Genomic DNA, 21,501 nt, shown 5'->3' with positions numbered 1-21,501 from the left:
ATCTATAGTTTGCAGATCTATAGTTTGCAGATCTATAGTTTGCAGATCTATAGTTTGCAGATCTATAGTTTGCAGATCTATAGTTTGCAGATCTAGAGTTTGCAGATCTAGAGTTTACAGATCTAGAGTTTGCAGATCTAGAGTTTGCAGATCTAGAGTTTGCAGATCTAGAGTTTAGGCAGGGCTTGTCAGACAGCGCGTCTGTAGCCCTCCTAGCTTAAGTACGGACGGGTCACAGGCTGGAAGACAAACATGCCAGAAGGCTCACTCCTGTGTCTGCACTGGCGCCAATTAACAGCTAAGATCCTAGGTCATTCTGCCCGTATGAACTAGCCTCGAAGTCACAGAGCCCCTCATCTGCCTCCATCCATGAGCTGGGAAGACAGGTAGTAAACTCCTGCTGTGGAAGAGCGCAGGGACCAGAAAGCGCGCCAATTTCAGGACACTATAATCTACCACATAAGCCCAAATTCATAATGTCTGGTCCCAAGATCCCAGGCTATCTGTTTCTGTACATCAGCCTCATCTCCAGAGTCATCTCCACAAATCAAAGCCCATTACCAAAGTATGAGATTAACTATGAAGGTGGACACCAGCCTCCACAGCTCCCGAGGGAGATGCTGGGGCCTGGACTTACAGTCAAGCCCCAGGGAGCACCGACTAAGATACCACCTCCTCCCTTCACCCTTAGTTGATGGGATCACCTGTAAGCTCAGGGTAATCTTGGCTGTGAATCCATCCATGAGCCCTTGTCCTCTGTGGTCTGTTGCAGGATATGTGATCACACTGTGAACCCTGAGATTGTGTTATGGTATGGCTCAGCCCTTAGCACACACCTTTAATCTCAAACAACAAAGGTAAAGTTAGTTTACAGAAGGAAGCACCCATATTTGAAGGTAACGTCTAATTGAATGGCAGACAAAGTGATGAATCAGAGAAAGAATTGACAGAATAGGATCTACTTGAGGGAGCCATGCAGAGAGGGGCTCAGTTTTACTGGGATAGCTCTACAGAGACAGGTTGCAGAGAGAACTAGCTAGACACAGGCAACGACAGGATGCACCAGAGAATAAAAAGGAGCCAGCAGATTAGAACAAATTGCCAAAGTTAGTATGAGGCCAAGCAGAACAAATCAGAGATGGAGAAGCCAGACTGAATCAGCCAGGTTGGAAAGGAGTTTGAGCCAGAACAGGTGAGTTGAGCAGCCAGCTAGAATTCAGAAATAGCTAGACAGGGAGGGCATATTCAGCAGTAAGTCTCAGGCTGAAAACATTCTAGGTCTGGATAAGGTCGGATAAAGGCTAGAAGCTTCCAGGACTAGGCCTAGGTAGCAGGCAGAGACAAGAGGTCTCAGAGAGGACAGTTATAGCAGGTGAATAAAAGTTATTTTAACCGTGGTCCATCTTTCCTTCCTCTTGATTAACCACACAGATATCCTAGGTTGTGTGATATACTGATACCTTAGCCCCCTTTGGCCCAGCCCAACCTTCTTCCCTATGCCCAAAGGAGGCTCTCCCTCATGTTGTGCCCCCGACTCAGCCCTGCATCAGCTCATCAGCAGCCACTCCATCTACTGCTGAGGTAAATCTCAAACCAAACCAAGAGACAGGACTAAACCTTCCAGCCACCAAAGCATGTGCCCTTGTGAGCAAACACTGAAATCTTTATAGAAAGCAGTGTGAGCAACAGTTAATCTAGGGATGGAGACACGGCTCAGCCGTTGTGAGCATTTGCTGCTCTGGCAGAGGAGTCAGGTTTGGCTCCCAGCAACCACATGGCAGCTCACAACCATCTTAACTGGCTCTATCTGGTGCTTTCTCCTGGTCTCCATGGACTCCGGTTATCATAGCCATAAACTATTGGCATTTCTAGTCTCTGAGCTAAATGTTAAAATACGACAAAGCAGGAAAGGGAAATATGGACCATAATACTTTGTATCTAGAAACATACATTCTAGAAAAAATATTTCTCATCCATGTCCATACGTCTCAAAATAGAATGTTATGATTAAATGGAGCATAAAAAGTAAAGGATGGAGGTGCGGGGAGGGTGACTCAGCAGTTAAGAGCACTGACTGCTCTTCCAGAGTCCGGAGTTCAATTCCCAGCAACCACATGGTGACTCACAACCATCTGGATTGGGGTCTGATGCTCTCTTCTGGTGTGTCTGAGGACAGCTACAGTGTACTCACATAAATGAAATAATCTTGAGGAAAAAAAGATGAATAAATAAAGGACTGGGATGATTCCTGAAAGGTTAGCAGCACTGGCTGCCCTGCAGAGGGCACAGGTTCAACCCAGCACCCATGTGGAGCTCATAACATCTATAACTGCACTTCCAGGGGTCTGGTGCCCTCTTCTGGCCTCCACAGACACCAAGCTCACACTCGTGCATATATAGAGAAAGGGGGGAGAGGGGGAGGGGGGGAGACACGGATATATGCTGTAATGTCTCCTTCACTGACATGGAGATGACCTCAGAAGCAGTGGTGGAGCCCAGCAGCCCAGCAGCCCAGCAGCCCAGCAGGCTTGTCTCCATGTATAAGAAGACTGCATCAGGTTTAGTCCTTTTCTTACCCCCCAACAAGTTAAGACCTTCAAAGCTTTTGTTTTGCCATGATTTAAAGCCATTATTGTTGGGGTTTAAAGCAGAGTAGTGGCCTTTTTGTGGTCAGCCTTACCAGCGCGTGCTGCCTGAGTGACAGGATAAAGGGTTTGATCTCTGCTACCCAGTACCATGGTCACTGGGTATGGCCAGAGTGACTGAGGGCTGGGTTTTGATTTTATCTTACTTTTCCATTACGGACCAGTGACTTCCTCTTAAATTGATCTTTTAAGTCTAGGTTTATAAAGCAGTTGTTCCTGGGAAACTGACACAGTGCTCTTTTTAGGAGAAGGATCGTGAGCTGGAAATCAAAAACATCTATACTAATCGAATACTTAAAAACTTAAATGATAAGGAAGATTATCCAAAAGGTATGTTTTAGTCCCTTTTGCTCAAAAATCTATTTTTACGTGTCTGCAAATATTTTCCTAATTTATGCAAGCAAAATTGTAGGACCTTTAACAGGCACTTGACTGGGCGCAGGCATGTATTTTGTGTCTGTAGAATAAAATAATGGAGCTGTGATAGTGTCACAAAGAACCAGCAATGCTCTTGCTCCCGCTGGGCTCAGTCCCTTCTGCCCCACCTCAGATGAAAGAGACACAAAATAACTGCCCATCGGAGCTCTCTAAGGAGATCTATATACCAGTGGCAGCTTCTGAGCATGAAAGTTGTCTGAGGTACATTTTATAACATGGACCTACGTCAGCCTTCAGGGTCAGTGGATTCAGGCAAATGCTTACAGCCATGTAACCATCGCTCTGGTCAAAAAAAGCATCTCCCCTCCCACACACACCACACCCAGGAAGTCTCCCTCTGGTCCTAAGCAGTCTCTGACCTCCCTGAACACAGCACAGCTCTCTGTAGACCCTGACACAGCACTGCTCTGCCCTGTGCGTTAAGCATGGTGACTCCAGGCTGGTGCTCCGGTCGTGCGTTTTGCCCTAAGGCAGAATGTGCTCATACTCACTGCGCCCCTCCCAGCCACGGGGTCTGCTCAGGTAAGGCACAGCAGAGTCCTCACCTCTAACGGAGGAGCAGCAGCCAGGCCTGCTTTCAAAGGTATCGACCCCCAATTTCTTGGCCTCCACTGACTGTGAATTATAATCCTGAGCAATGCCACCAGACTAGACAGTGAGCCTGCCATGGGCATGAGACCGTTTTGGCAGTCATGGCTCTCATTCACATCATGGACAGTCTACTCACCAAGCCTCTGGAGCTCTAGCATGGCGTGGCAGTGGCATGGTCTGTCGCAATGTCAATAAAACCGCTATGCTGCCTGATCCTAGCACCTCCCTGGTTCCCCTTACCACTGCGATGCTCCTGACCTCTGAGACGGAAGATAAGACAGATAAAGCAACGGTAGGAAAGAGAACTAACTGACTATGTGGTGCTTGTCCTTTAGTGTGAGCACTTGAGAGCAATAAAGCTTCTGAACACAAAATGCTTCTCACATATAATCTACCTATTTTACAGTTTCTTCAACAAAATCAGTACAAGCAGACAGGAAAAGTTTGCCATTTGTGAATATGAGACACCAGGAAACTCAAAAGTCAGATGCCCCATTTTGGATAACTAAGGTATGAGAATTCTGAAATTTTGCATTGTCTAAAAAATATCTTAATGAAAATAGAGTTCTGGCTGGGTGTGGTGGCACATACCTTTAATCCCAGCTCTTAGGAGGTAGAGACAGGTGGATCTCTGTGAGTTCAAAGTCAGCATATTCTACAGAACAGCCAGACCTATTACTCGAGAGGCGGGGGGAAGTGACGAAAAGCAGTCACTCGTTGTATACAAAAAGCATTGATATTTAAAATTTAATTTAAAATTATCTACACCTCAAAAATATGCTTTTTACTGTTTTTGTAAATTATAGGGTCGAAGGGGGAAAGGAAACATTGTTCATAAAGAAAAAGCAACAGAAATAAACCATGATATTCCTTACTATGTGTGTAAACTACCAAAGCAAGAAGAGTCTAAGAGAAAATATGAAGGTAACTGAACAGCTTTTAAAAAAAATCTCCTTGCCTCGCCTGCATTCCCAGCATGGGGTTGGAGACAATGAGGCAAGGAAGGGCCACAAGTCCAGGGCCCAGTCACCGGGAAGGTCATGAATTATTTTGGAAGATACAAAGTCATTAGCTCTAGAGTCAGGGCTCCTGGGGTAGAACCAAGACAGGTGGAGGTCAGAGAATATTCCAAGGGACTCCTTGAAGCATCTAAACCTAAGCTCACCAAGCTAACTTAGAGCTCTTGAGAGCAGGTCAAGGCCAGATGCTTCTGTGGGGTAAGGAGGAGCCAACCCAGGCTGCAGCTGCTCTAGCAAAGTCACCCCCAGGCCACAGGCAGGCAGGGCCGGCCAGAGGAGCCTGGAGGAAAGGGGGTGGGGGTGGGTCGTCTGCCTGCGTCTCCACTGAGTCTTCTGTTTACTAAACCATGTCCTCATTTTTGCGCAGCCAATCTCACCGTCTTAAAGAGCATGCCATCTCCTCCAGCTTCCTGGGGACAGGTGGCCACTGAGCAGATCTGTGCCTTCCATCTGGAATGTCACTCTTGTACCCATACAGGTGATTAATAATTTTTACATAGGTTAAAAAAAAAAAAAACTCTAGGTTATCGCTTTCCTTCAGAATCTTGAAGACAGGCCACAATGTTTTTATAGTTCATCGTTGCTGACAGGTGAGCTGGGGACACAGCAAGGCTGAGCAGGAAGTGAGCCGGCCAGAATTCCATGCATTTCCTCAGGCCTGACAGGAGCTGAGAGAACCTAGCAGGGCCAAACTCTTGCTGTGAAGTCAACCATGTTGAAATAGAAGCTCTGGCAGTATCCCCCGTAAGGCCACTCACTGTGTGGTGAAGTTTGCTGGAAACACCACCAAATGTACACTTCCTGTAGCCAGTGTTCATTTAACTTCCCCACGTATTTTTAAGCCCATTTGGGAAATTTATTTGTTCATTTAACAAATTCTATTTGAGCATACATTGTGTAGTGAGCCATTCATATGCACATGTACATACACACAAACACACATGCACATGAAGTTATGCACTTATGTGTGCACACACACACATGCACACACACCACCACCAGCAGCAGCAGCAGCAGCAGGAACGAATGCAAAGAACTTGAGCTCCTGTTCTAGTGTAGATTTCCCATAAGGCCACTTGCCCGTAGCTGCCGAGGACCCACAGCAGCATGCTGTCCCTCACCAGCTGCTTCTCGGGCATATCTGCAGTGTTGAACTAAAGCAAAGTCCGCTGCATGCACAACCCTGCAACTCTGGTTGTGTAGGTTTGTTCCTACAGATTAAAGTCCTGGGCCTAAAAACTTATTCACTTAAATTCTACTAGAAACTGCCAAACTGCTGGAAAAGCAAAAAAAAAATAAAAATAAAATTGCGGATTTATATACACCCATCCTCAGCTTCTGCTATTGAAATGACTGTTGTTTGAATTGATGCTTAACATGTTTTAATAGCCCCGAGAGAAGATTTCCTTAGTATCTTGCAGGAAAGGTGAGCACTGCTCCCTTCTGGGTCTTAGTGCTGCGTATTTGCCACTTGTGTTGTTTCAGTGGCTTGTCTGGACGTCTAGGGAGGTGTGTGAACACACCATCCTGAAATGGGCGTCCAACGAGGTTTTTCTGTTGGGGCTGATTGGTCGGTCTTATGGAGCCACGGTGTCAAACCTGGAATCACACTGTCAGCCCTGAATCCATGCATTTTTTGGTATGGTGTGTGTAAGTGCAGTGAGCACATTGGCGGAGGCCAGGGCAGGTCTCTATATATCTTTCTCCACTAACCTGGGCCTCATTGCCTGGAGGCAGGGCTCTCTCTCACTGAGGGAAGCTCCCCATAAGCCCAGCAACAATGCTCAGAATCTGTGCTGGGGCCAGAGTCCCTCACAGCCATGCACCCTAATAAGTGCCAGGGGCAAGAACTCAGGCCCTCAGCTTGAACTTCGCCGGGGGTGGGGGTAGAGGAGCCTCCTAAAAATCTTGTTTGAGGGCACTCAAAGCTCCATCTTTCTAACGCAGATTTATCAAAGGAGGTCGAACACCGGAAACCACAAACTTCTCTGGAAACTCCTAGGAGGCCAAAAGAGAAAAAGGAAGACCAAGAAAAGAGGGCCATCCCAGCAGAAGCAGAGCCAACTGCAACTGCAAAGGAAAGCGAGGCCCCCAAGGACGCCGAGGATAAGGCCCTGACCAGGGCGGCCGGCAATGCAGGCGATGCGGGCAATGTCCGCGAGGTGGTCGGGGCGCACGAGGTGGTCGGGGCACACGAGCTGCCCGGGGCGGATGAGGCCCCGTGCGATGTCGAGCCCGGGCGCGGCAAGAGGAAGACCCCACGGTCGCGGAAGCACTACTCCTTCACCGAGGCCACAGAAAACCTGCACCACGGGCTGCCTACCTCCTGCAGGCAGGTTTTGGGCAGCTCGCACTGCCGCTGCCGCCACGGCATGGGCAAGCACCGCAGCGAGCAGGAGCTGCGGCTAGAGCCTGCCGGCTACGAGCCCTCGTTCGGCAAGGGGGCCGGGGCCAGGGCCAGGGCCAGGGCCGGGGCGACGGCGTTCCGCGACAGGAAGAGCAGCCTCATGGAGGAGCTGTTCGGCGCGGGCTTCGCGGGCAGGGCGGGCTCCAGCGACAGCGAAGCAGTCAGCAAGTCCCCGCAGACCGGGCCACAGGCCTCTGCCGGCAACGCCTTCGGGGACTCCAGAGCCACAGTGGCAAGGTCCATCCAGGCCTCACCTACCGAAGTCAACAGGAAGACTGTTGTTTAAATGCAGCAGTCACCTGATACATTCTGGTTGTATACTAGTTATGTGCCTTTAATCTTATTTACCATGTGAGGGCTTACATAGTGTCTGTTTTAGTACTTGGGTGAACTGTGGGTAATTTGCGTGATTGCTATCTAATAAAAAAATCCACTGTACCTTGGTCATATGGTAACATTTTAAATACAAATCTACATCTTTATTATGAAGGTGGAACATGTATGTCAACTTTTTTTTTTAGGAAGATTGGGTTTATTACATAGCCCAGAGATCTGGGACTTGGTGATTCTTGGCCAGCCTAAGGCGCATAAATTCTGTCAGCAAGGCTGCTGGTCATCACAACTGCATGGAAGAGGTACTGATCAGCAAGACGGACGGCCAGCTGACACAAAGACAGTACAAGGATTCAAGCTTGGCCTCCTGAGTCTCTTGCTCAGCTGAACTGAAAAGCATCTAAGTGGCCTGCTTTTGTGCACCCCTGCGCCTGTAAGAAGTCTATTTTTTTGTTGTTATTGTTGAGATTTATTATTTCTTTTTGTTACCCAATGACCATTTCTCTTAATCTTGTTCTTTTAAAACAACTGCATGTTCAATCTGGCTGCTCAGGTCTAATTCTAACAGTATTTTGTTGGGACTATAGTCTGTATTCCCAGTCTGCACTGTGTAAGGCCTCCATTAGCTATTAGAGCAACTTAATCGTTAGCTAGAATTCATTGCACTGTCTCCAAATGTTTATGAGCTAGTGTATATTAACACTTTAACAAGTGAGATCAAGGGCTGCGTGTGGCCTAATGGTATAATGCCTGCTGAGGGATGGTGATGGTGATGATGGTGGTGATGGGGTATACTGGATATAAGCTGTGTATAGAGCCTCTATCCACGTAACAGCACTCAGGAGGCAGAGGCAGGCTGATCTCTCAGTTTGGGCCAGCCTGGTCTTTATGGTAAGTTCCAGGGTAGCCAGGGCTGCACAATGAGACCCTATCTCAAAAAAATTAAAATTTAAATTAAAAAAAAATGAAGATTCTGGTTTTTTTAGATGTTTACTTTTATAAAAAAAAATGTTAAAGGCTTTAAATGCATACAAACCAACATTCATAAACATGGACCAACATTCATAAACACAGACCAGCATTCATAAACACGGATCATCTTGGAGAACCCTATAAAGCAGGTAACCGTGAGCCTGGAAAACTGCCAAGGCGGGAGGGGACAGAAGCACGCTTTCCACAGTACCCAGTCCCTTTTTAACTCAATGTTTATTACCATTAATAAACAAATACAATTTGGGGATAAAAACACAGATGTCCCCTACTTGCGGTGTTACATACACTACACACATGGGAACACTAACAGTCTTCCATACATTATGCAATGGAAGTGCTGACATCCACATTACACACATGGGAACACTAAGTCACTGGTTCCTTCAGGTTAGCTGAGATCTTGAGAGGCATCTGGTCTGGGCACTTGTGACTGCCCTTCCAAGTGGCCTTGGGCTGCTGACCCAGGCTACCTAAATGATGTGGGCAAAAAGCGCCATTACAGACTGTGGCTCACTGCAAAAGGGAGGAGAGCGCACACCCTCCCTCACCCCGAGGGCTGAATCCCTGGAGGGAACCCAGATTCTGCAGCCAACCTCCTCGGGTCCCAAGATAATCTTGTGTAGACCACGTGCTTCCTTCGTGGTGCGCATGCTGGAGCTAGTGGGCGGGGCCTCCTGGCAATGTTGGTGATGCCTGCTCCTGTGCTCCGTTTGTGCCCACAACAAATACAGCCAAGTAACCTTGGTGCCAGGTAGATCTATCTGCAGAGTTTAAGTCAATGGACTCTCAAGCCTGCTCTGGTGGCACTCAGTTTACAACCAACCCAAGGGCTGCACACTGGGCCTGTTCACAGTACAGTCAGAATAACAAAGAGCTACTTAGGAGATCATTAGGAAACACCGGAATATAAATATGATCCTTCAAACCCAGTGCTACACCTTTAATCCCAGCAGCTGTGAGGCAGAGACAAGAGGATTCCTGTAAATTCCAGGTCAGCCTGGTCTACATAGTGATTCCAGGACAGCCAAGCTGTGCAGAGAACTGCAGTACTGGCAGGGAGCTTTTCTATGCTACGGTTCCCCAGAGACAAATACCGCAGCCTGCAGCATAGGCAGTGAGCCCAGCTCCTGCTGTAAGGCTGGTGGGACAGTCACACTAGACAGTCATACTAGCACTGGCAAATACTGTAACTAGGGAAAGTGCTTCAAAAACAGTCTTGGCGGCATATACAAAAACAGTAGCGGCATATACCTTTAATCCTATCATTTGGGAGATAGAGGCAGGTGGATCCCTGTAGGTTTGAGACAAGCCTGGTCTACATAATTTCAGGAGAGCTGCAGCTACTTCATGAGCCTAAGGAGTCTCAGATGAACTAGATGAGACCACACCTTGCTTAACCCTATTCTGCTGTGCACAGCATAAATACCCAATGCTTTAAAAGACAGACTTCATTTGAAATGCTTTAAATAAAAATACACGTAGTCTATGAACACATGTAGGAAGCACTACAAAAAATGAACAAGCTTAGACATACGGCGATACTTTCCACACATGTATGTGTGACATTTCAGGAGACAAGTACAGGTACGTCCACTAGTGTGCGTCACTTTCAGTAACTGAGATAAAAAGGAGGTTTGGTAGTAGTACGAAAGTGTGGGTTTTTCTAAAATTAAAAGTTTAAAAATTAAAACGGCACTAACGGAGTTGTTACAAGTCTGACTTTGCAGCTGGCGACAGGCCAAACCATGCCCAGAAACAAGCACCAGCAGATGCCACTTGGTGGCTCCCAGTTGGTAAGATCCAGAGCTACATCAGACGATATGGGAGCGCCGTAACTGGTCTTTCTGGCTCAATGGCGGGTGTAGAAAATCCTGACTTCAACAAGAATCCCAGGTGACACACAAAAGCAAATATTGCAAAACATAAAACACAAGAAACTGTGGACTTGTGTGCAATCCGTTCTTTACCCTATCAGAATCCTTTTGTAAAGACGTGTAGCTGGCCTTCCCCTCAGCTGAAAGGGTGGAGAACAATAGCCACGACTTTGTTACAGACTAAAATCCAACAGGTGATTCCAATTCCACCTGAAAAGAGAGAAACTCAAGTCAGAGGCGCAGCAGCCAAGCCTTAGTTACCATCCACCTACAGGGAGGAGATGCCAGTACCAAGGGGCAAGAGAAGGAGCTCCTTAGGCAGGGCCAGACAGGGCTGCACTATGCATCCTGACAGAGAAGTCCCTGGGTCTACCAACAGGCTGTAAGAACACCCTGAACCACTATTTCTTTCTCACTTCTCAAAAAAGCACTATAAACAAATTCCTGTCTTCTCAGGCCTAAAGTGGAGATATCCCCATCCTCCCTGCCCAGGCTGTAAGGCCAACAGCTCAGGGGAGTGCTGCCAAAGGTGGCGGCTGCTCCTCAGGCCTGGGGAGGGGAGGAGAGGGGGGAGGGGAGGAAAGGGAAGGGGAGGGGGAGGGGAGGGGAGGGGAGGGGAGGGGGAAAACCCAGCACAGCTAAGCTGTGGGTCCTTGCAACCGCTCTCTTTCAATGACGTATTTCACTACAGTATGAACAATATTCACCACACATCAGAACCCATGACCGGCGAGAATATGCAGGTTGTTTTTTACAGGCTTTTACACTGTAGTCCATGATGGCCTTGAAGCTGTAGCAATCCACCCTCTTCCTCCTCCTCCCCCGCCCCCCAAGCTGGGATTACAGGCATGAGCCACCACATCCAGCAGTTTTATTTCCATTAGTTAAGATCAGGACCCAAGAAAGTATCCTCACAGGAAAATTCAGATGACAAGCAGCTACTGAAATGGAGTGCTGTTACCTGCAAGTATGGACCCTAATTCATAGGCTACCCTAGCCTGGGGCCTCTGAGAGAGGCTGAGATCACAGGGCCGGCAGTCTTAGGAAGAAGCCTCCACGGTTCGGTCTGACTTTCCTCCTCCTACCCAAGGGCCCTTGAGAGGGTGCCACTTATGAACCACAAAATGGGTCCTAGCGACACCCGGTCTCTGTGTTTAAGCCTCCCACTGTGGTATTTTACTGAGTGGGCTTACAGCATCGAGGGAAAAGGGATAAAACATCAGGTGACCTTGACCACTTCAAAACAGACAGCATGAAAGGCTGGAAGAAACAGAACACAACATTAAGGGTTTGTCTGTAACCGAATGGATTTTTGGATTTTGGTAGCACGGCTGGCTTGAAACTCCCTATGTAGACCAAGAGGGAAGGCCTAAAATTCAGAGATCCTCCTGCTTGCCTCCTAAGTGATAGACTGAAAGTATACCAAATGGCATGGTTATTTAAAAAAAAAAAAAATAGTTCCTATGTGCCAGGGCCTGGAGGAGCATGCCTTTAATCCCAGTACTGGGAAGGCAGGAGAAGGCAGATAGATGTCTGTGAGTTTGGGGCTAGCCTGTTCTACAAGTCTAATTCCAAGCCAGTCAGGGCCACACAGTGAGACCCTGTCTCAAGAAAACCCAACCTGGCCGGGCGGTGGCGGTGCACGCCTTTAATCCCAGCACTTGGGAGGCAGAGGCAGGCGGATTTCTGAGTTCGAGGCCAGCCTGGTCTACAAAGTGAGTTCCAGGACAGCCAGGGCTACACAGAGAAACCCTGTCTCAGAAAAAAAAAAAAAAACACCCAACCCGAAAAAATATTCTTACGTGTCTACTCATTCTTCAATGACATGAATAACCTTAACATCCAAAGGACCTTTCAAAACTCAAAGGCAACAGCAGAGAGCAGTAAGCTACTCAGAAAGGGAGTCACCGGGAGGAGAAGTGGCCTCCGGGTAACTCTGCCCCTGGCAAGTAGCTTCCCCAGACCACAGAAGGCTGGGACAGGAGGTGTGGCTTGCTGAGGGGACAGCAAGGATGAAGTCAGGTCACCTAATCTCCCACCACCACCGTATTCCCAGAAAACAATTACCTGCTACTCGAGTAGGAAAGGCTACCAGGCGGTCTAGAGGGGTGATCCACTTGCTGGGCACCACGGCCACAGGGACGGAGTAATACTTCCAAATCAGCGAGATCATCAGCGCTGCCTGGAAGAAGCCTACGGTGAGTGGGGGCCTCACAGCTCCATCACTCAAGTGCGTGCTCACACACACACACACACACACACACACGCACACACACACACAAACTCCAGACAAAAACATCTCACACTGGTGACGGTTGGGGGGGGGGCCTTCTTGTGGGAACTGGCATTTCCCTGTTTTAACATAGATGCCACACATCCACTATTTACTTAAGTGAGCTACGTCTGCCCCAGTCAGTATAAAAGCAGCCAGGACTCCACAATCCCTCTGTCACCCCAGTCAGCTCCAAGCTGGCGACAACTAATGTTTCACCTCTTCTCCTTTCCCAGAAGCACCTTCTGTGGTCCTGAACGCTCTGCTGAAATGCTCGAGTCTCTCTCTGTGGAGGACCCGAAGTAACATCCGGAAGGCAAAGAGCACAACCCCTGCCCCCAGGTAATAACGCCAGGCTCCAGTCATGAGGAAAGTGGGGAGAGTGGGAAGCCAAAGAGATGCCTGGCTCTGTTGAGTTCTGCCTGCTCTTCCAGAAGACCCAGGTTCAATTCCCAGCACCCACCTGGTGACTCACATCTGTCTAACTCAAGTCCCAGGGAATCTAATATCCTCTTCTGACCCCTAATGACACCAGGCACATACATGGTGTGTAAACATTTATGCAAGCAAAACACCCGTACACAGAAATGAATAAACTTAAAAAGGAAAAGAAAGGGCCGGGCATGGTGGCGCATGCCTTTAATCCCAGAACAGGAGGCAGAGACAGGCGGATTTATGAGTTCGAGGCAAGCCTGGTCTACAGAGTGAGTTCCAGGACAGCCAGGGCTACACAGAGAAACCCTGTCTCAAAAAAACAACAACAACAAAAAAAAAAAAAGAAAGAAAGAAAGAAAGAAAGACACCACATCCACCTCTGGCCTCTGTACACACGTGTGCACAAGCACACACAGGAAAATGCCTACACACGTGTGCACATACACAAGCAGACAAAGGAAAAAAATCACAGCCGTGCAGAGACCAGGCAACACTCACTTGCAGTACGTAGAAAGCAACACTTATAAACCACTTGATCTTGGCCAACTGAGCTGTCCGTGCCTTCACTGAAAGAAAAATAAAAACAAGGTAAAGCATGAGTTAATCCTGAAACTGAGAACACACCTGAACACGTGGAAATGTCATTTTCCCCTTTTAAACATGCTCTCTCTAATCACTGATATTAACATACTTAGAAACATCAAACAGGACAACAGTGTGTGTAATAAACCTCTTACTCTGTTGCCAATTTACAAAATTTAAAGTTGGATCACTATGCTATTGTTGGAGCAGACACCCACCCAGACTGCACCTTGAGGTCACTACAAGCCTGAGGGACTCTTCTCCTAACGCACTTGCCGCTCGAGGACAGAACGAAACACATCCCCGTTTTCTAACCTACAGCATCTCTGAGCCTCCTACTGGAGCCCAGCCCTCCCAAGCCTGTGTTCTACACAGGCTGTTCCACCTTACACAGCCCAGCAGGGGCTCTCAGGACACACTGTGTCACCCAGAAAGGAGAGAAAGACAGACAGACAGACAGACAGGGCCTCACTATGGCTAGTGAGCTGCCTGACTCTGCCCCAGAATACTGGGACCCAAGTGTGCACCATCCTCCATTCGCACAGGAGCTGCTCCTTGCCGTCTACACACTGTGTATGTGCCCCTGAGAGTGCCAAGTGCCCTGAGGACCCACTGTGTGTTCTTCGTCTGGACTGCCCTCAGCAAAGTGACAGCCTCAAAAGTGAGAATCTATTGGCAGAGGACAAATTGGCTCTGAAGAAAAGCCTACAAGGACTTCTGGATCTAGAAAGCAAAGGGTTTACCAGCAAAGGAGAAGTAACGCATGTACCTCAAATCCACACACAAAGACACCCCCCTGCTCCCACCCGCCCCTCCATCATGGCTGCAAGACAAGTACCGTGCGTTTTGAGCTTGTCCGTCATTTTGTTGATCTTCCTTTCCAGCCTGGCGTATCTGGCAAACTCATCCATCATGTTGACGGTGGACAGCTCCTGCTTCATGTCCTGGATCTCTGCTCTCATCTGTGACTCCTGCTCTGCATCCTTCTGCAGCACCCTGGAAATCTGGCAGGGAGAAGGCAGGCATCGGTGTGTGTTCCAGATACCTGCAACAGCGGCCACCAGGTGGCGCCCACCACCTATCAGGGCTTGTCAGGGTCCCAGGTCACGGGAAGCCCTGGTGCAGAAAGGTACAGGCCAGGCCAGTGGCAGGAATCACCAGAGACAAGCCTCACCAACAAATGGATGAGCAGTAACACAGCATTGTCCAGGACCCTCCAAACACAGCACTGCTGGAAAGAGCCCTCTTCTCATGAGGGGACCCCAAAGCAGGCTTTCAAACTGGACATCAGTGACATGTTTGTCACCAGTGTTACAGCCAAGACCTTTGCTCACTAACCAAAGTACAGAACAGCAGAGGGCTGTCAACTTACCTTCAAGGGTTCAGGGGGGAAACTGCTTTTTTATATACTGTATGCCTAACTCCTGAATGTGTGTGTTTGCCCAATCTTTAAAATAGTTCTTCTGGTTTTAAAGATGAAAAGAAGAAGTATATAAAGTTTAGCTGGCCCACAGCAATGGCATCACCCCCCAGCTCAGAGGACCCCTCTGCTTGCCACAAAGAAAGGCAACTTCGGTTACAGCCAGAGCCAAGCCCTTGACCCCAACAGTGACAGTAGACAAACAGTCCAGGCACACAAGCTGAGTTCCCATCATGAACTCATAGTTAAAGCCCCTAGGCTGGGGCCAGCACTGAGTCACCCTGAAGGCTACACAGCGGACAGGGAACAGGGTTTGCAAACCTTCCTCGCTAATGCCCCCTGTTCTCCACTCAAAGGGATAGTTACTCCAACCTGGTTCACCCTGGAGAAAAAAAAAAAAAAAAAACAGGAATGGACCAAAGTCCCTAACGGTCACAGTGGCGAAGTGTTTGTTTTTAGAGGATTGGGGTACAATTCCCAGCACCCACATGGTGGCTCACGACCATCTATAACTCCAGTTCTAGGGGATCCAACACCTTCTTCTGAACCCATGGGCACTAGGCATGCAGGTGATACACAGACATACATCATACTTGCAGGCCAAACATTATTCACATAAAAAATAAATATTTTTAAAAGCCAAAATAATTTCTTAAAAAGTCACAGAGCTATCATTCAAAATCAGAGAACCAACCCCCTTCCCCTCCACAACCCTTACTGCCTAGAGTTGGCCCTGCCCCTTGCCACCTGTAGCACTCAGGAAGGCTAGCCAGATCAGTACTGGAGACCCTGCCCTGGTAGTATGGGTGCAGGAGAACTGGCAGGCCGACCAAATCAGCTACCCACAAGGCCCAGATCCAGGACCTTGCCCACCCATCCCAACATCTACACAATCTATGAACTTTGGGAGCACGTGAAGCGGCTGGTCCTGCAGATCCAAAGCTGCAGCATCTCCATGACACAGGGCAAGAACAGGATACCAGAGGAGTCCAGGTGAGGACCCAATGTTAGAGAGCAGAAGCCAGAGGCCTCAAACCAGAGTAATGACTCACTGCAACGAACATTTACAGTGTTCGCTGGACAAAGACGTGTGGACAAAGGGTATACTGTGGGACACACTAAAATCTCCACAAGATCTTTTTTTTCTTTTGTGGGGTTGCAAAAAGAAAAAAAGAAAAAAATCGGGAGGTGGGGAGGCTAGAGAGATGGCTCAGTGGTTAAAATGGCTGCTCTTCCAGAGGATCTAGGTTCAATTCCCAGCACCCACTTGGCAGCTCACAACTGTCTGTAACTCCAGTTCCAGGGAATCTGACACACACAGACATACACGCAGGCAAAACACCAATGCACATTACATACATAAATATAAAAGCTTTGCATTTAAAAAATCAGGGACCCTATAAAGGATGCTTAAACTTAAACAGGAAACGTCATTAGGGCTCTGCCTCCCCGCCCCATAGCAACATGACCTGTGGTCACAACCAGTGGATCCTGAGGTGGAGTATGGGGGCTGGGTATTAGAGGAACAGTCAGGGAAGGAGACCTCAGGAGGAGAGACAGGCTTCAGTGCAACAGCATGTTTAACTGGGAGAACATAGGCTATTATTAACCCTTTAGGGAGTGTGCGGGGGCTTCAGGGAGAATGCACATCATTGGCTGGGGCCAGGGTGCTGCTGATGCCTCAAGCAAGAGAGGAATTTCAGATATTTCTGGCTGTAACCTTATAAGGAGATGAAGCCCACTGTGGTTGCTGGGCTCCATGACCTCCTCTGAGGGGCAGAGGGTGGGAGCAATCTTACTCCTACTCATCTCAGGGGTTTGGACACACCCGGACCCCACTCTTGTTCCAGGCCTGCATCCTATGGCTCCACAGGAACAGGGGGAAGTAGCCTGGAGATGCTCTTGTCACCCCATCATTTAGGAAGCTGCAGCAGGAGAGGTTCAAAGCAACCCAACATGATGGCCACAGTAGGTACATCTCAGGAGAAAAACAGGTGATTCCAACTCACAAAGGCCCTGGGGACAGAATTACTCACAATCGGAGGCACTGCGTTTGTGAGATTTTTACCCAGATGACTCAGGCGGAGCAAAGGACAGGAGCTCAGCTTCCTGCTTCCCAGCCGGCAGACAGACGGTAGCTGCCTGCAGGCAAGTACACTGTGCTCCTGCCTCCAGTGCTTCAGTCCTGTTTGGCCAGGATACCCTCTGCCAATAGACAAACTTATCCAGGACTGAACCGGTGGCCACATTGTCACTGACGACCCAGGGGCCCACAGAGCTGAAAGCTGGCGGCATAACGTGCACAGCCGGGCTCCTCCCTTCTGGAATTCCTCAGGCAAACTCAAAAATGACCAACCCAGGTCACCAGCATGAAGAGACCAAAACCTAAACACAGAAAGTCCAGAAACCTGCACAGGCTCTCAACTAGTACCAGGGTCATCTAGCACAACTCCCTAAGTGGGACCAACTCCCTCCTGAAATGCCTGTTCCCTGCTTGTGCACTCTATGGGGTCCTGTCGGCCAAGTACTCTGCCCATCACCCAGAACACACCTCTCCGTCAAGGCCCCAGGAGTACACCCTGTAGGTTGCTATGTCATCCTAACACTTGGAAGCCATACAAAATCCTGTCCCAACCAGGCATGGTAGTGCATGCCTTTAATCTCATTTAATCTCATAAATAAGAGGCAGGCAATCTCTGAGTTTCAGGCCAGACTGGTCTAGAGAGTGAGTTTCAAGATAGCTAAGAAAGCCTGTATCAAAAATAATAAATAAATAAATAAAGACAATATTCCAAAGAAGGGCTTTGCTCAGAGTCTAGTCTGTGGAAAGCGAGTACCTAAGGCTTGGAGCACAAAGCAAAGGGTAACTTCAAAACTACTAAACACACTGAGAGAAGCTGGCTACACGGGCCAGGCCCCTGAAGCATGTGTGCACATGTGACTGCCAGCAGAGCAGGGTCATCTGCATACTTCAAGTCCAGGACAGCCATGCCGGTTCTGGAAATTCTGCAAATCTCACAAGAGCCTCACCCACATGTACACGTCATTTCAGAGACACCCGAGCAGTGTACTCCCCATGTACGAGCACACGCTGTGTCCAATGTCCCCTTCTAAGACAACATTGGATCCCTTACTTTATAAATTACACAATCTCAACTATGCATGTCGTGACCAACCTAAAGGGAAGGACCCTCAGGAAAATCCCATCCAGGACAACCACAGGCACCAGATGCACTCCAGCTGACAGAAGCCACCTAGGAAAGGCTATGGCAAGCAGGTGAGTTCTCTGGAGCTGGGCCGCCATTTCTGCATGGCTGCAGTGGGTGCACTCTGAGACTTCATCCCAGAATCGCGTCCCACTGCTGGGATGCATTCCTGCCACTATTATAAGCTTAGTGACTCCTGGGCTTCAGCCCACCCCACACCCCACTGGGCAGATTTTCCACAGATCAGCATGAACATGTACTTTCATGTAGCAATGCTGTGTAGAGGAACTGATGATTTCATAATTCCTGATTATGATTTTACAGAACTCCTAAACTGATACAAGTAATCTCAAGCCCCCTATAGAATCAAAACTGCAAACAGAGCTCTGCAAACCTTCCTGTGTCACGGGCTGATTGCACCAGGAAAAGAAAGCAGGCTTGGAACAAATGCACAATCAAGGAAAACATTCCTTCCCGGTTAGGAACGAGGCCACTCTCTGGTAACTGAAGGTCCTAAAACTGGAAACGGCAATTTATTTGTAGGTACAAGGACAGAAAATAAATGATGCACTGGTCTATCTATACAAGGCTTCAAAGCTAATAATACATAAAGAAGATATCTGTCTCTTGACAAAATTGTGCTAACTTACAACATAAACGCTATTGTTTTAAACTAATAAGGAGCTTGTGGGGCTAGTAACAGGTAATAATGAATGTTTACTCAGGTGCTAGCTTTAAAGAAAAGACATGTAAACAACCCTGCTGTAACTCCTTATGCCGTATCAATCTATGACATGAGCTGTTACTTTAAACTTACTATGAACGTGTGGAATGTACAAGTGTTTAGAAAGCCGTATGATCAGTTATTCTGAGAAGGTATAAAGACTAAGAACAATAATCCAACAGTGGTGTAGCCCTTTGCTGCTTTATCCAGTGTACATGTGTCTGTGTGTGCCTGACTTTCTTTTCCTTTCTCTCTGGCTCATGAAAAGTTAATGAACTCCAAGCCTCTGGCCTGGCCATTTAGAAGCCCAGTCAGAGTTAGAGCCCAGATAATGGAATTTCTTTTCTTAATCCCCTGCTGCTATCAACAGGAGTTAATTGCCAGAAGCCAGTCAGCTTTTGGCCCCAGAATAACAAGAGAGTTAAATAGTCAAAAGTCATCAGCCTTTGTCCCCCACTGCTCACAGCCTTCCTCAGTCTACCAGGTGCCCAGCAGGTGGCCCAGAAGGCCTCCCAGCACCTCAGCCTCCCAGCACCTTGGTCTCCCAGCACCTCGGGCCCCGCGCTCTCGCTGCACCTGAGGGCATGCACTCCTCTTGACTGCACCAATGCTCAGGTGCAGAAGGCTACACTCTGCAGCCTCAACCCAACCTTCTCGTCATTGATTGGTCATAGTTGGTCCTTCAAATCAGAGGCTTAAGGGGGAAGGGTGCTCTAAGCATGGTGGGGTGCTCTAAGCATGGTGGGGAGGTATTCTGGCCTCCTTACACCAGGGTGTTTCCAAAAGCTCCCTTACTGGAAACCCAGCAACCTGGCAAACTGGATCTCTTATTTGTCCTCCCTGTTCTAAACACCATGGAATGGCTCCTCTTCCCTATGGTAATCATCATGCATTCTTTCTGAACCCAGCAACCACCCCAGGTATCACTGACAAAGGACTTTAGCTCAGTGGGTTCAAGGCAGAGGCTATACAACCTTCAGGGAACAGCACAGGACTTGGAACAGGCCCAGATCATGGCCCTGGCACTTCCTCCTAACAATGATGGCTGTACAGGGAGCAAACACTCGGGCAGACCTGTGATACTACAGTGCCCATCCTTTGTGATGAAGGACTAATACAGAACACGCCCAAGTCTGGTCATCCTGTACTGGAGGACCCTGAGTCAATCACAGGATCTATATGTCCTCCCGCCCTGCTAGCTACTGGAAACTCATGACTCAGTGAGGATGGCCCAACACAGCCTCCCTAGATATCTGAATTTCCGTTTCCTTAGCTCCACTGTGAGGTGAAAGGGAACAAGACACAAGACAGGAGGAGGTGGAACCCTCAAGGCAAGGACCTGGCTCAGGGGCTAAAGCTCCTGCTATACAAGCACGAGGAACCACCTGAAAGGTGGGTGTAGATATGGAGCCAGGATCCCCACAGCATGCTAGCCCAGTCAGTGTACTCTGGGTTTTACTGAGAGACCCTGCCTCGATGAGTAAGGCGGAAGAGTGGCCAAGGACTATCCTTGACACCAACTGACCTCAGTCTTACACACACACACACACACACACACACTATGTTAAAATAGAACTAGACAAGAAAGCAGAATGAGAACACACATAACCACAAGGGGTTGCTAGCCGGACACACGAGAAACTTTAACCACTGAAACTAACAAAAAGATTACAGGGATGAAGGACTAGATGCCTCTCCAGAAAGACAGATGATGAAGGTATCTTGTTCAGTCTCTCCTACCACCTGTCCACAACACAGATAACTGCTGTGATCCACAATGTGTGGGCTCACATGCTAGGTGTTCGCCACTCTGCAGAGAGCGTCAAATCCCACAGATAGGGAGGTGGTCTCACTCACAAATCACACAGCCCAGCTACAAGCTAGAGTTCCCTTGACCCCTCTTCAGGCTTCACCGATTTGCTAGACCAGCTCACAAAACTCAGAGCAAAAATCTTGCTCACTGGTTTATTACAGAGTACGTTTTCCGAGGCTACAGATACAGGTTAGAGAGATGTGTTGGGGGTGAAGCACACTTGTGGCTCTTTCAGAGGACCCAGGTTCAGTTCCCAGCATGCATGTGGCTGCTCACACCATCTATCAGTCAGTTCCAGAGAACGTGACTGCCTCTTCTGGCCTCCTCAGGCAACCTCGTTCACATGGTGCATATACATACACTCAGAACACACACACACACATAAAATCTTTAATGGCTACAGATTAAGAGGGTGGAGAGATATCTCAGTGTTCAAGAGCACACTCACATAGTGGCTCACATGGAGTCTGTGACTCCGGTGTCAGGGAATCAATGTCCCTACTGGATTCAAAAGCACTGCATACGTGTGATGCACTTACATACATGCAGGCGAAACTCTCACATAACAAATAGTTTTTTAAAAAGGTTTAAAGGCAGCCGGGCGTGGTGGCGCACGCCTTTAATCCCAGCACTTGGGAGGTAGAGGCAGGTGGATTTCTGAGTTCGAGGCCAGCCTGATCTACAGAGTGAGTTCCAGGACAGTCAGGGCTACACAGAGAAACCCTGTCTCGAAAAACCAAAAAAAAAAA

General features: G+C 48.3%; 2 protein-coding genes across 2 annotated transcripts in view; one reads left to right on the top strand and one right to left on the bottom strand.

Moving 5' to 3' along the window:
• Positions 1-7,473, top strand: part of Lca5l (lebercilin LCA5 like) — a 35,809-nt gene extending 28,336 nt beyond the window's left edge. Inside the window, exons 5-9 of the mRNA XM_021209186.2 lie at positions 2,891-2,975; positions 4,081-4,184; positions 4,481-4,598; positions 5,061-5,171; positions 6,641-7,473. Of these exons, the coding sequence (XP_021064845.1) occupies positions 2,891-2,975; positions 4,081-4,184; positions 4,481-4,598; positions 5,061-5,171; positions 6,641-7,386 (1,164 nt within the window). The 3' untranslated portion in view covers positions 7,387-7,473. The remainder of the gene's footprint in view (positions 1-2,890; positions 2,976-4,080; positions 4,185-4,480; positions 4,599-5,060; positions 5,172-6,640) is intronic.
• Positions 7,474-8,620: 1,147 nt separating this feature from the next.
• Get1 (guided entry of tail-anchored proteins factor 1) overlaps positions 8,621-21,501 on the bottom strand; it is a 13,865-nt gene continuing 984 nt past the window's right edge. Inside the window, exons 2-5 of the mRNA XM_021209187.2 lie at positions 14,428-14,593; positions 13,506-13,573; positions 12,368-12,482; positions 8,621-10,510 (exon numbers count right to left, since the gene is read on the bottom strand). Coding sequence (XP_021064846.1) covers positions 10,437-10,510; positions 12,368-12,482; positions 13,506-13,573; positions 14,428-14,593 — 423 coding nt within the window. The 3' untranslated portion in view covers positions 8,621-10,436. The remainder of the gene's footprint in view (positions 10,511-12,367; positions 12,483-13,505; positions 13,574-14,427; positions 14,594-21,501) is intronic.

Source organism: Mus pahari, chromosome 12 (assembly GCF_900095145.1).
Source record: "Mus pahari chromosome 12, PAHARI_EIJ_v1.1, whole genome shotgun sequence".
Lineage (NCBI taxonomy): Eukaryota > Metazoa > Chordata > Mammalia > Rodentia > Muridae > Mus > Mus pahari.
The sequence above is the reverse complement of the archived record's forward strand: the minus strand, read 5'-3'. Positions and strand labels throughout refer to the sequence as shown.